This window comes from Thamnophis elegans, chromosome 13 (genome assembly GCF_009769535.1).
Source record: "Thamnophis elegans isolate rThaEle1 chromosome 13, rThaEle1.pri, whole genome shotgun sequence".
Taxonomy (NCBI): domain Eukaryota; kingdom Metazoa; phylum Chordata; class Lepidosauria; order Squamata; family Colubridae; genus Thamnophis; species Thamnophis elegans.
Genome location: NC_045553.1, coordinates 14521505 through 14536480, shown reverse-complemented (window position 1 = coordinate 14536480; position 14976 = coordinate 14521505). Strand labels below are relative to the sequence as shown.

Genomic DNA, 14976 nt, shown 5'->3' with positions numbered 1-14976 from the left:
CTGTCTGTCTGTCTCTATATCTATCTATCTATCTATCTATCTATCTATCTATCTATCTATCTATCTATCATCTATCTATCTATCTATCTATCTATCTATCTATCTATCTATCTATCTATCATCTTTTTCTATCCATCCATATCTATCCATCCATCCATCCATCCATCCATCCATCCATCCATCCATCCATCCATCCATCCATCCATCCATCCATTCTTATTCTCCTATTACTTGATAAGTAACTCAAGGAGGCAAACATATTTCCTCCTATTTTTACCAGGTGGGTTGTGGGGAAAACATGCTGGCCCATTTTAATCTGGATGACCAAAGGTTGTTCAATGTTACAAAGAGGCTACAAGATGCCCGCTAAAAAAACAGGCGGAGCTTCGGCTACACCGTTGCCACCGCCATCTTAACTTCTTAGACTTTCCAATGTGCCACTCCAGGCAATTTCAGCATGAGTCAAAACCACAGCCACATCCCCCGGTCCTGACAGGACCCCTTTGCATCACTTTCTGAATCTTAGTTTGAAATCGAAATCGGGCTCTGCGCACGAAACTTGGATCAATGGCACTTTTAGTAGCCTTGTGTGCCAGACGTCAGCCGCCCCACACACCCTCCCCCCCCCCGGGCTGTGCAGAGAGACAGGATGGTGGAGTGGTTAGTGTGCTGGATGAGAAACCACATAAGCCAGCTGTCTGTTGACCAGCCCCTCCCTGGGCCCAATGAATTTGCAGCTGTTTGTTATGAGAAGAGGGGGAAAAAACCACGAGAGGGGGCATTGCAGACCTTTCCTGGTGTTCTACAAATGAAGGCTGGGTCATCGATCCAGTCAATCAAGAACCACTCACGCAAATCCAAGCTTGCAACCGGGCTACCTGTGCCATGCAGATCACAGAGTTGAATGGACCTTGGAGGTCATCTAGTCCAACCCCTGACCAAGCAGGAGACCCTCCAACAGGGATGGCAAACCTTTTCTACAGGCATGCCAAAATTGCACGCACGCATGCCCAATCTCCCCACCTGTGCTGTCCATGACCACCACCCGTGCATGCACGCACCACCCCTCCCCAGGCTGCGGAGGCTTTCCTGAAGCCTGGGGAGGGCGAAAACCGCTCCCATAGCCCTCTGGAAGGGTGAACAATCAGCTGGCTGGTGCACACATGCACGCCAGAGCTGACAGTGGTGTGCCACCCAAATATGGCTCCGTGTGCCACCTGTGACACGCATGCCATAGGTCGCCATCACGACCCCTACACCATCTCTGACTGTCAGCCCAGTCTCTTCTTGAAGCCTCCGTGATGAAGCTCCCACAACTTCTAAAGGCACTTCTGTTCCATTGATTGATTGTTCTCACTGTCCAAAGATTTCTCCTTATTTCTAGGATGAATCTCTCTTTAATGATCTTCCACCTCTAACTTCTTCTCTTCCCCTCTGATATGAAGAACTGACTCCCCTCTTAAATATAATAGATTAACAGAGTTGGAAGGGACCTTATAGGTCATCTAGTCCAACCTTCCACCCAAGAAGGAGACCCTACACTATTCTGACCAATGGCAGTCCACTCTTTTCTTGAAAGCCTCCAGTGATGAAGCTCTCACAACTTCCGAAGGCAACTTCTGTTCCATAGCTTGGTTGTTCTCACTGTCAGGAAATTCCTCCTGATTTCTAGGTTGAATCTCTCCTTGGTCAGTTTCCATGCATGCTGATTTCATCTTCTGTTTGGTGACTGGTGCCGGTAAAGGCCCATCCAAATTATTTATCTGCCCATATAGGATAAAGTTGCCACTATCAATTCAATTTAGAACCACCCTTCTTCTCCCCCCCCCCAGGAATCTGGAACACTCCTTTCTATATTATCCCCATAACGCCCCTGCGAGGTAGGCCAGTGAGCTGCCACGGCCGAAGGTGACTCTCTCCTCTGCTCTGCTTAGTCCTATTCCAACTCTATACAGGTAGTCCTCGACTTACAACGGTTCATGAGTGACCGTTCAAAGTTACAAAGGCACTGAAAGAAGTGAGTTACGACCCATTTTTCACATTTAACTACCACTGCAGAATCCCCATGGTCACGTCATTCAAATTCAGATGTCTGGTACTGACTCACAGTTACGACGGTTGCAATGTCCCTGGGGGGATCACGTGATCCCATTTTATGACCTTTGGACGAGCGAAGTCATGGGTTATTAACTGAACAACTTCAGTGATTCGCTTAGCAACTGCGGCAAGAAAGGTCGTAAAATGGAGCAAAGCTCACTTCACAAATGCCTCGTTCAGCCACAGAAATTTTAGACTCCCTCGTGGTCGTAAGTCGAGGACTAATCACAAGAGGATTCAAACCAGGATCAGTTTTCCGTGTCGAAATCCCTGAGAACTGGGATTGTCGCTATGTGTCTATGCTGGGCTTGTCAGGCTGGGAACAAGCTGCCCCTAAGCCACCATGACCAATCCCTTCGGCCAGCATGAGCCTAGTGAACTTCCCTGCCTGAATGAGTCAGGATGACCCTCCTCCAACCCACACGGGGAAATTTGCAAACTTGGAAAAGACACAAAATGCTCCAATTAGGATCTCTGCCCCGAGCAAGGGGGATTGGCCTGGATGGCCTTTAGAGACCCTTTCCAAGCCCAGGCGCACCCACCCTGGTAGCCGCAGCTGGTCCCGTGCCGAAGAAGAGAGAAACAGCCTCGACCCGCCCCCAAAACTCCCGGGTTTTCTCCTCTGGGCACCCACGTCCTGCTTTGCTCGTCCCGACTCAATCCTTCTGCAGGGTTGCAAACAATCCTGCCTGCGTAGCCACCCCTCCCTGTTACTGGGTTGCTGCCGCAGGCCTACCCACCCTCCCAGGCCCAAAAAAATCCTCCTCCCCAACTCTGAATGCCTGGCAGCCGCTGGCACCGTGCCTCTCTCTCTCTCTCTCTTCCCTCCGCTGCTGCGCATAAATTATAAACCACGCCTGACCTTTGCTCTGATTTCTTGCGGCATCCTGTGCGTGGCGCAGCTCTACTTCCCTGCCCGGGCAATCAGCATCCCAGCAGCGTTCTCCCCCCCCCCTTCCCACGCACCATTGTGCAAGCTCACACACCAGGGCATGCAGGCAGCAAACCCCCCCCCTCCCATCACCAAGGCAACCCCAGCCCAGCGCGATAAACTTATCTCCCCCAGAGCAGAGGGGCTCCTGTAAACAGTTGCGCGGAGCGTGTGGCCAGAGGCTGTGCTTCCAAGTGCTTGTTGCCTCGGCTGTTTCGTTTCCCCCCTTCTTGGGACCTGTTCTTGGCACGGCTCTCCGACACACTTCGAGCGTACAAACAGCACCAGCGCTTCACGCTCTCTTGGCTGGCCCAGAGGGATGGGGAGGGGAGAACTGGGGGGGGGGGGTTGTATGCCTTTAGAGCCCCCACTCCTACATCCCACCTTCTTCTTAGCTCTGCTTTTTGAAGCACGGGTGGATTGGGGACAAGAGGCAGACTTTTCGTGGGGTTCTTTCCCCGCACACTTGGAGAGCTTCTCCTATGTACCCCTTGAAGCTGCCCCCCTCCCCATCAGGGGGGAGGGTTTGTCAACCAGTTCTTTCCAGAACCATCCCCCTCCCCACTCTCTGGGTCAGAAAAGGACAGGAAGAGAGAGGTGTCCCTTGCCTCGGTGGAAAAAAACAAGTAGGGTGGAAGGATTGTTTTTTTTGGGGGGGTGGGGAGGGTTCTTTCCCAGCCAAATGTTTCGTGGGCCTCCTCCTTTTGTTTGTCGGGGACCCGCTCACCTCCCAGGCCTGTCCTCCCTGGGACTCCAGCGCTACCAGTGTCCCTTCTGCCTGCAGTGCCCGAGGCCTCTTCATCGCTCGGCCATCCCCGTGTGCCGTGCTTCACGCTCTCCGGCTCAAATGGCTTCCTGGGGATTGCATAGTTGAGCCATGGACTCGCCACGACATTCCTGTTATGATTTTGCAATCTACTGGAATAACACGGCCCCGTTCTGCGCCCGTCACGTGCCCGAGATGAGTCATGAGCTATAAACCACCGCTCTCGTCACCGGGAACCTTCGGCGGCTGGCTACAGCCTTGGCGTGATTCATCCCCGCCGAGGCCACGTTAACCCTCCAGCGCAACACTCTCTCACTATCCCACCGTCAAGTGCCCGGCTTTTGAGGTCACAGAGTCCTCCCTGGGGTATCTGCGTAGTACATAAGCACGCACACACACACCACACACACACACACACACACACACACACGTGTGTGCAGTTGTGTGGGTATGCACAGCGTGTAACAATAAAGCCCTTTTAAACACTGGTGGATATTTCTGGCCAGGGTGGGGGTGGTATTAAACCTTTGAGGGGGTGGAGTGCAAAGGAAAACACACAGCAACGTTCTTGTCCTGAGTCAAAATAGCCAATTCTTCCCATTCTGTCCAAACCACAAATGCAGGTTTTCTTCAACCACATAATGAGTCAACACACTGGTGGTTCGTGCATGCGTGCGTGCGTGTGTGTGTGTGTGTGTGTGTATGTGTAGCTTTTCTTCTGTCCCAAATTGTCAGTTTGTTGAAGTGGGCAAAGAAGGTTGCAAATTTGCAATTTTCTCTACAGCAGGGGATCTCCAACCTTGGCAACTTTAAGCCTGGTGGACCCTCATCTCCCAGAATTCCCTAACCAGCAAAGAGAAACTGGCTGGGGAACTCTGGGAGTTGAAGTCCGCCAGACTTAAATTCACCAAGGTTGGAGATCCTCTGCCCTAGGAGGGATGCAACAACTTGCATTCACACAACCCGTTCGATCCTAAACCGCCCTCGTTTGAGATCCACCGATCGACTGACCATCCCAACTTCATCTGGCTTAAGGAGTAGACTTAGGTCACACAATCTGCTATTGCAGTGTGTGTGTGTGTGTGTGTGTGTGTGTGTGCGTAGGTAACAAAGCTAAACCACCAAACAACCCAAGTAGACTTCAAACCTGCAATTAAACCTACCCCAAAATCTGCTGCCTCAACCAAAACTTTATTAAACTACCTTAACCCTAACTTAAATATCATCTAAATACTTTGGTAGATGTTGGGTAGATCTGGACCCTTTCAAAGAGATGGTCCTTCATCTTTCATGACTGACCCTCTGAGTAGTTGGGCAGTTCTGGACCCTTTCAAAGAGGGTCCTCCATCTTTCATGATTGACCCTCTGAGTAGTTGGTATCTCTCATGACTGACAGCTCCTCCTGACCCTCGCTCCTGGCCATGTTGACTAAGACAGGAAGGAAATGGGAGGATAACCTAGAAGAATGCTTGTGTTGCCAGCTCTCCATTAGTCATCTAATAGTATTTGTTGATTAATCCAAGACACATAGCAACATGTGGTTATCCACCCATCCATTTTTCACTGGGCTTTTTTTCCCCACTTCTTCCATCTTGGCATGGTGCGAGTTTCCTCTTAGAAAGGCTTTCCAATTCATCCAGTCTCTACATCCATCCAGAAAGTTTCTGCAAGCACTTGTCCTGCCCGTAATTTTTAAATCACTATGTCGAGGGATGAAGGAAGCCAATAGAGGATCTCAGCTGTAGCTCAGGGTGGAACGGTGGGGTCCTTGATGCTCTCTGAGCTCGGGGGTTTTCTGGCAGCTGTTTCATGACTCAACTAGGTGATACATCAGCGCTAGAAAGGAGGGGTGTGGAGGAGGTGAAGGACTGTAGGCTCCTTTGTGCTTTCTGAGCTTGGTGGTTTTCTTGCAGACGTTTCATGACCCAACTAGGTACATTATCAGGGGCTGATGATATTACCTAGAGGTATGTATATAATTATCAAGCCTAATCTAGTAACCTAAATGTAACTGATGATGTAATCTAGTTGGGTCATGAAATGTGTGCAAGAAAACCCCAAGCTCAGAGAGCACCAAGGACCCCACAGTCTTCCTCCCCCCCTCCCTGGAAACCACACTCCTTTCTAGCACTGATGATGTAACCTAATTGGGTCATGAAAAGACTGCAAGGACCGCACAAGCTTGAGGAAGGTGGCCAATTCCTCCTGCCTTCCCTCCCAACCCCAGGCTATTCTTGAACTTAAGATGAAGTCTGCATGCGCAAATGGTCTAATGAAGCTTTCTGAGAAACAGAACAGAAAATACAATAGCAGAGTTGGAAGGGACCTTGGAGGTCTTCTAATCCAGCCCCTGCCTAGACAGGAAACCCTACACCACTTCAGACAAATGGATATCCAACATCTTCTTAAAAATCTCCAGTGTTGGAACATTCATAACCTCTGGAGTCAAGTTGTTCCACTGATTAATTGTTCTAACTGTCAGGAAATTTCTCCTCAGTTCTAGGTTGCTTCTCTCCTTGATTAGTTTCCACCCATTGCTTCTTGTTCTACCCTCAGGTGCCTTGGAGAATAGTTTGACTCCCTCTTCTGTGTGGCAACCCCTGAGATATCGGAAGATGCTATCCTGTCTTCCCTAGTCCTTCTTTCTATTAAACTAGACATACCCAGTTCCTGCAACCGTTCTTCATATGTTTTAGCCTCCAGTCCCCTAATCATCTTTGCTGCTCTTCTCTGCACTCTTTATAGAGTCTCAACATCTTTTCTACATCATGGCAACCAAAACTGAATGCCGTATTCCAAGTGTGGGAATGTAAAGTTGTATGAACACTGGGAGAACCCTTGGAGAGCAGGACAGTTTTCCATAATGACAAGCCACCAAACGGAGACAACTTGAGGATCCAATAAAAAGGGTAATTGAGAGAGGTAAAAATTCAGAGGAAAACAATGTCTTCCCACCCAAATCAGGGGAACAAATCTCTAAATAATTCCAAAAACGACCGACCAGCTGTCCTCCCTGCCTGCAACCTCCCACCCACACACACCACGAATGAGCATGAAAAGGTCCTTTCACAGCAAGCTCAGCTCCTTCCCAGGTAAAAGCAGAAACTATAACGTGAGTGACGTTTCCTCACCGCTTGAAGAGCTTCCAAGTCTCCTTCGCGCGGTGAAAAACTTTAGAACATTTTCACCCCAACTCCGGTTTTCCCTAGCGTGCATTTTGCAAACCCAGGTTGTCCTCGACTTACAGCGGCTCATTGAGCAACCATTCGACAGCACTCAAAAAAGCAACCAAGGACGGGTTTCCGTACTTACGACCATCGTGGCATCCCCATAGTCACGTGATTTAAATTGACACCCACGGCAACTGGGTTCGTATTTATGATGGCTGCAGGGTCCTGGGATCATGTGATCCCCTTTTGCGACCTTCTAACAAGCCAGACTCACTTACACCACAGTCCTACACTGAACAACTGTGGCCAGAAAGGACATAAAACGGGTCAAAACTCAACTTAACAAATATTCTCACTTAGCAACGGGGATTTTGGGCTCCATTGTGGTCATAAGTGAAGGACTACCTGTATTATAGGGATCTATCTCCCCCCCACCCCCCTTTGCTAATTCCTGGTTTTTCTTCTCTGTCTCCAAGCATGCTATCATCTCTCACTTAAGTCTCTTTCACTCTTACGTCCACATGGCTAAAAAGTGAACTAGCAAGTCTGGCACCCTAACAAACATCTCAAGACTAAATAAACCAGGTCTGGAGCTCCGAAAATAACAAGGCAGTTCCAGGAATAAACAGGAAGAATCACAAATCTGGATTCCCGAGCTGTTTTTCTGCTAACCAGGATTTCCCCTTAACATTGATTTTTTTTTAAACACTCAACAAATTCATCCTTCGCCATGGTAAACAAATGCACTGGAGGCATCATTCAGCCATCTTTTTTTAAGCTGCAGAACTCCTGATCAAGAGGCCAAACTAGAGCAAACAAGGTTGTCCTTAAAGCTGTATTTGGGGGGGGGGCAGATGAACATTTGGTTGGGCTCTTCTGTTTAATTTCTGCAGGGATAATGAAGGTTTGTGGAGTTTTGCAGAGCCACATGGAAAAATCTTGATTTAGAGGTTGGCAACCCCTGGCCTCGGGAGAAAACACAGCAAATCAGGGGCAAAACATTTGTTGTGGATCTTAAAGGGAGACTGAGGAAGGTTTGGAGCACCCCTGGATGAAAAGATCTCACAGACCAAGGTGAAGAGTAGAGTAGAGTAGAACAGAACAGAACAGAACAAGGAAAGGGATGGGATGGGATGATGGGATGGTGGAATGGGATGGGATGGAATAGGAGAGTAGAGTAGAACAGAAGGAACAGAACAAGGAATGGAATGAATACGAGAGTAGAGTAGAGTAGAATAAAAGAGAACAGAACAGGAGAGAAAGAACAGGAGAAAAGAACAGAACAGAAAGAACAGAACAAGGAACGGAACGGAACGAAAAGAATAGAATAGAATGAGGAGAGTAGCGTAGAAGAGAACAGAACAAAAAGAACAGACTAGGAATGGAATGGAATAGAATGAGTAGAGTAGGGGAAGAAAAGAGAAGATAGAATAGAATATAGAACAGAACAGAATAGAATAGTCCAACCACCTACTCAAGCAGGAGACCCTCTATCATCTCAGACAAGTGACTTTCCAGTCTCTTCTTAAAAACCTCCTGATGAAGTAACCACAACTTCTGGTGGCAAACTTTTCCACTGGTTCATTGTCCTCACTGTTAGGAAGCTTTGGAGAATAGTTTGACTGCCTCTTCTTTGTGGCAGCCTCCATAGAACCTAAAACCAAGGCCTACAACCGCTCTAAAACCCTAGAACCAAAGCCTACAAGCTCTACAAGATGCTACTGCTTGATCTCACCAAGTCCTTAGACGCTTCCCGCTTCCCACTAGGAAAGTTTCCTTACCTGGTTCTTTCCTCGCCTGCGGTAATTCCTTCTCACCAAGTTCTTGTAGTTCTCATTCTTCTTGGTCAAATAGTAGTAAGAACGCAATCCGCTACTGTCTAGAAAAAGATAAACATAAAGACACACGTTGGTGTGGGAGGGAAGCATCCTTGGCGAATAATACAGTATGGAGCTTCTGATGTCCCTGAGGTGGGTTTCTTCCATTCCAAAGCACCACAATCACAAGAAGATTGGCAACCAAGATGGCCAACTCTTAGCAGACGGCTGGACCATTTTCCTCAGGGGTTCCTTGGAAATAGCTGTCAGGGGCAAGATTTCTGTTTTTAGAGGGGACCTTGGAAAGAAATGTCTCCTTGAAGTTTGCAGTTGGGTTACTGTTCTTCTGACCGAGGCTTCCCAAGAGCATGCAGTAAACTCCTGGTCCTGACAAAAACCCCTTTTATTAATTGACTGTGAATTCTGCTCATTCACATCCAGCAAAGTCTTTCCAGGGAGGATTTACAGTCACAGACCTTCTCTGGCTTGGAGAGCTGCCAGGCCGATATCTGCAAAACTTGGCAAGGAGTCTCCAAGAGTCACGAGCCAATGAAGCAACTAATGATCTCCTGCAAACTCCACTCCCCTTTCGCTCCTCTTTTATTTCCTCTGGGAGGGGCCATTCATCGTCCACCTGTGGCCTTATTCCCAAGTCGACCCTGTTCTTTAGCTGTTCCCTTCATCTGGCAACTCTGCTCCTGCGCACACTGGGAACAGGATCCAGCTATTCGTCTGCCCCACTGATGTCCAATTCCGAAGGCAGCTGATCATTGTTGGACGGCCCTGGCCTCCTCTCTGCCTCCGACACAGAGCCCTCATCAGAGCCTTCCCCAGACTCCAGGACTGGCCCAGGTTCCTCCCCAACCTCCTCAGTGTCCGAATCTGCTGCCAGATCCGCTGGCCACAACTGTTTTGATAAGTGCAACTTGGGGAGACAACCAAAAAAATCCAAAAACTTCTTCACAGAAGGTCCAGCTTATTCTTTGCTCAAAAGGGCATTGTGAGAAAGAAGTAAAAAATATATCCACTTACTTTCCTATCCAGGAAGGAGGCGATAAGACCGAAATTCTTTGGGTGTTGCATGAACCTGCAAGTAGGAGAACCAAAGGAACGATTAAGAAACTCACCATGAAGACAACTTCGTTCTACATAACCATCAGAAGTAAGAGCTAGGGAGTGGTGCGGTGGCCTAGAGGTGGACCTGTCACCTCACAATCAGGAGGCCGTGAGTTTGATCCTGGGTAGAGGCAGATATTTCTCACTCTGGGCACACTGAAATATATCAGCTGAACAAAACTCAGCATTGGTGACAAGAAAGGCATCTGGCGATTAAAAGACTCTGCTAGCTCCATTCAGTTGCCCAGACTCCACCCCACAAGGGATTATGGAGTTGTTACATGATCAGAAGCAACAGCTGGGCTGGGAAGGTGGTCCTCAGCTTATGCCCATAATGGAGGCCAGAATTTCCACTGTAAGGATGCTTGCAGTTTAGAGTCACCAATAGGACTGGACCTGATTTTATGAGGTTTTTTTGTGGTGGTCATCAAGTGAATGCTGTGGTCACTAAGTGAAAATGGTCATTAGTGAATCCATGGTGGCTGTTTTTTGTCCGAATCCAGCAGAAAAGCTATGAAACGGCAAAAAATTTTAGAAATTGGGACCGTGGATGAGTGCAAGTGGCCATAATGGCCAGGGAGTCATGTGACCATGTGGGGAGCTGTCAGAACTCCAGAACTGGGTCGCAAGCAGCTTTTGGGAGGTCCATTGTAACGTCCAATGGTTGCCAAGTGAGGACTACCGGTATTCTACAGAGACAATTGTGGTATGTGATGACCACATCTGAGTCCAAAACTCCTGTTGTTAAGTGAGTCATTCATTAAGTGAGTTTTGCCCAATTTTACAACCTTTCTTGTTAAGTGAATCACCCTGGGGGACAAATTGTTAAGTGAATCCGGCTTCCTGCTTGATTTTGCTTGCTGGAAGGTAGCAAAAGGGGAGGGATTGCATGACCCCCCCAGGACATGGCAACCGTCGTAAGTATGAACCAGTTGCCAAGCATGTGAATTTCCATTGCACGATCTTTGCTACAAAGATCGTAACTGTGAAAAATGTTTCTAAGTCACTTTCTTCACTGCCGTTCTAACTTGGAATGGTCACTAAATAAACTGTTGTAAATTGAGGAGTACCTATATAATAATCTCCAGGGATCTACCCAATCAGAGGAAAAACTTCCCCAAATTTCTCATGATGGGCCATGCACATGGGGGTGAAGAGAGTTAAGACAGTATTAATACACTATAAAGCCTTAGTAAGGCCACATCTAGAATAGATTGCATATAGTTTTAGTCCCCACACTATAAAAAGATGTTGAGACTCTAGAAAAAGTGCACCAGGATGATGAGGGACTGGAGGCTCAAACATACAATGAACAGTTGCAGGAACTGGGCCTGGCTAGTCTAGTGAAGAGAAGGTCCAGGGGAGACAGGAGAGCATCTTCCAATATTTGAGGGCTGCCACAGAGAGGAGGGGCTCAACCTGTTTTCCAAAGCACCTGAAGCCCAGACAAGAATTAATGGATGGAAGCTGCACAAGGAGAGATTCAACCTGGAAATAAGGAGGAATTTTCTGACAGTGAGAACAATCAACCCATGGAACAGAAATTGCCTTTGGAAATTGTGGGAGCTTCATCACTTGAGACTTTCCAGAAGAGACTGGACTGCCATCTGTCAGAAATGATGTAGGTAGGGTCTGCTGGGGGGGAGGGGGGGGTGTTGGACTAGATGACCTCCAAGGTCCCTTTACACGCCATTAATCTGAACCTCCTGTGTATACGTAGCATGAAATAACTTCTAATGCAGATAGTCCTTGACTAACAACCATTCACTTAGTGACCATTCTGATGACTTCCAAACCAGGAAGGGATGTGAGGTTGCCCCAGATGTCATCCCCCCCCTCCTCCTCGAAGACCTTCCCCCCTCTTAGCTTGCCCCCTCAAGGTCAGCCGAGGCATTGACTCCACTCACTTCTCTCGGAAGGTCTCCTTCTCCTGCTCACTCCACATATTCATCACCTGCCGGTCCTTGTAGACCTTCATGGGATCGTCCATCAGCCCGTTCATGTTGATGAACTTGATGCGCTGCTGCTCCGCATCATACAGCATCGGCGGGATGACAGCAAGCTGGCGCATCTGTTTCTCCAGATTCTGGGAAGGAAAAGAGGACAGGGCCTTGGGAGGAAGCAGAATAAAAGGAGCGGGGGGACCCCAACCTGAGACTTTCAGAAGACGACAAACCAGAAAACGTGGTCAATGGGATTGCAAAAGGAGGACTTTGTCCATCTGCTATTAAGTCTCTAGTTAGTTAGTTAGTTAGTGAGTTAGTGAGTTAGTTAGTTAGTTATTAGTTTACTTTATTGTCATTGCACCTCGTACAACAAAATTAAATGCCTTACAATACAATAGCAGGGAAGGGACCTTGGAGGGGACCTTGGAGGTCTTTTAGTCCAACCCCCCGTTTAGGCAGGAAACCCTATACTCTTTCAGACAAATGGCTATCTAACATCTTCTTAAAAACTTCCATGTTGGAGCATTCACAACTTCTGGAGGCAAGCTGTTCCATTGATAAATTGTTCTAACTGTCCAAGGAAATTTCTCCTTAGTTCTAGATTGCTTCTCTCCTTGATTAGTTTCCACCCATTGTTCTTGTTCTACCCTCAGGTGCCTTGGAAAATAGTTTGACTCCCTTTTCTTTGTGGCAACCCCTGAGATATTGGAACACTGTTATGATGTCTCCCTTAGTCCTTCTTCTCTCTTAAACTAGACATACCCAGTTCCTGCAACTGTTCTTCATATGTTTAGTCTCCAGTCCCCTAATCATCTTTGTTGCTCTTCTCTGCACTCTTTCTAGAGTCTCAGCATCTTTTCTACATCATGGCGACCAAAACTGAATGCAGTATTCCAAGTGTGGCCTTACCAAGGCATTATAAAGTGGTATTAACACTTCACGTGATCTTGATTCTATCCCTGTTTATGCAGTCTAGCGGGATAGAATCATGATCATGGTTAATTCTTCGATGTTTATCTGTAAAGATGTAAGTAATGGAACCCCAGACATTGAGGAAATCCCCTCAGAGAACTGAGGACCGTGGCAAAGGAGAGGACCACGAGCTTATTTCCTCGGAGAACTGAGGACCGTGGCAAAGGAGAGGATCACAGAGCTTTTTCCTGCTGGTGGACTTCCTGGATAGATCTGGCTACCCATGAAAGAACAAATGCGGTTGGATTTGACAGGGTTTTGCCTTGATCCGGCCAAATGTTGATTGTGCCAACCACACTGAAACAAGAAACGTTGGAGAACGTAGCTCCACCTGCGTTTTCCCTAGGTCGGGAGAATCCGCTGGCTTCAGGTCTCCTCTTACAAAGGCCAATTGGCAATGAAGGGGAGGACTTTTTTTTTTTTTTTTATTTCTTCTTTGGGTGTACTTTCCAAGGTACAATCGAGGGTTGAGTGGCCATCGAATGCTCCTGGTTGGTGGTTGGTGGTGAGCCACAGTGGCATAGTGGCTGAATGGGGTACTGCAGGTGACTTCTGCTGACTGCCGAATGACTGCAGTTTCGGCAGTTTGAATCTCACAAGACTCAAGATTGACTTAGCCTTCTGTCCTTCCGAGGTGGGCAAAATGAGGACCCAGATTGTTGGGGGCAAGAGGCTGACTCTGTAACTGCTTAGAGAGGGCCGTAAAGCACTAAAAAGTAGTATATAGTCTATTGCTATTGCTCTCCCTTCCTTCCTTCCTTCCTTCCTTCACTCTGACTGACTCAGCCTTCCCTCCTTCCAAGATGGGTAAAATGGGATCCAGATTGTGGGGGCAAGGCTGACGATGCTTAGAGAGGGTCGTAAAGCACTAAGAGGTAGTAGATAAGTCTATTGCTATTGCTCTCCGTTCCTTCTTTCCTTCCTTCCTTCATGGGTGTAGTGGTTAGAATGCTTATTGCAGCTAATTCTGCTGACTGACAGGAGTTCAATCCTGACCAGCTCAGGTTGACTCATCCTTCCACCAATTCTTCCAAGGTGAGTAAAATGAGGACCCAGATTGGTTGTGGGCAAGAGGCTGACTCTGTAAACCACTTAGAGGGGACTGTAAAGCACTGTAAAGTGGGATATGATAAGGACCATTGATATTCCCCCTCCTTCCCTTTCCTTTCCTTCCTTCCTTTCCTTTCTTCCTTCCTTTCCTTTCCTTCCTTCCTTCCTTCCTTCTTTCCTTCCTTCCTTCCTTCCTTCCTTCCTTCTTTCCTAACTCTGCCCACTGCCAGGAATTCAATCCTCACTGGCTCAAGGTTGACTGAGCCTATCTCCTTCTAAGGTGGGTAAAATGAGGACCCAGATTGTTGGGGGCAAGAGGCTGACTCTGTAAAGCATTTGACTGTAAAGTACAGTGAAGTCTAAGTACTATTGCTAGTCCTTCCTTCCTTCTTTCCTTCCTAACTCTCCCCGCTGGCAGGAGTTCAATCCTGACTAGCTCAAGATTGACTCAGCCTTCCCCCTTCTGAAGTAGGTAAAATGAAGACCAAATTTGTTGGGGCAAAAGACCGACTCTGTAAAACTGCTTAGAGAGGACTGTAAAGCACTGTGAAGCAGTCTATAAGTCTAAGCACTATTGCTATAAGGTCTCCAAAGCAGGAGATAAGAACGCTCCAAGGACAGTGCAGGAGAGACTCTATTGCAACCCGTCCAGAGATCAGCTTCCCTCAGCACCAGCAGGATCAGTGGGGCTAAAGTGAATGCAATTTGGCATAGCCTGAACACCCACTTCCCATCTCCAGATCTGTGGCAGAGCCAAGTCTTCCCCAGAGGAAGGGAGGAGGTGACGAGAGGACTCCAACCACAGGGAAGGCTGGCCCAGCCTCACCTCTTTCCGAGAGCCCGTCGATGATCTCCGAAACACCTCATGTTCGCTGCGCGCTGCCGACATGGAGAATCCACTGCCTCGTTGTCCCCCTGCTGAGAAACGACAGAGAGAAATGCTGAAAGGGGGACCTTCTCCTTCTTCTCACTGGTCATGGCCGCCAAATGACAACCTCGGAGGCCAAAAAGAGGAAGAGATATCGTGCGTGCTGAGAAAGGCAGAGGGTGTGGGGAAGAGTAGACCAGAAGAAGGTGTGTGGGAGCAGGACCTAACACAGGGTGTCCAAAC

General features: G+C 48.0%; 1 protein-coding gene across 1 annotated transcript in view; it reads right to left on the bottom strand.

The window, feature by feature from the left end:
- The window catches only part of NCOR2 (nuclear receptor corepressor 2), a 207759-nt gene that overhangs the window by 110377 nt on the left and 82406 nt on the right, over positions 1 to 14976 (bottom strand). Inside the window, 7 exon segments of the mRNA XM_032229003.1 lie at positions 8746 to 8825; positions 8828 to 8843; positions 9814 to 9868; positions 11805 to 11983; positions 13366 to 13367; positions 14692 to 14725; positions 14728 to 14780. Coding sequence (XP_032084894.1) covers positions 8746 to 8825; positions 8828 to 8843; positions 9814 to 9868; positions 11805 to 11983; positions 13366 to 13367; positions 14692 to 14725; positions 14728 to 14780 — 419 coding nt within the window.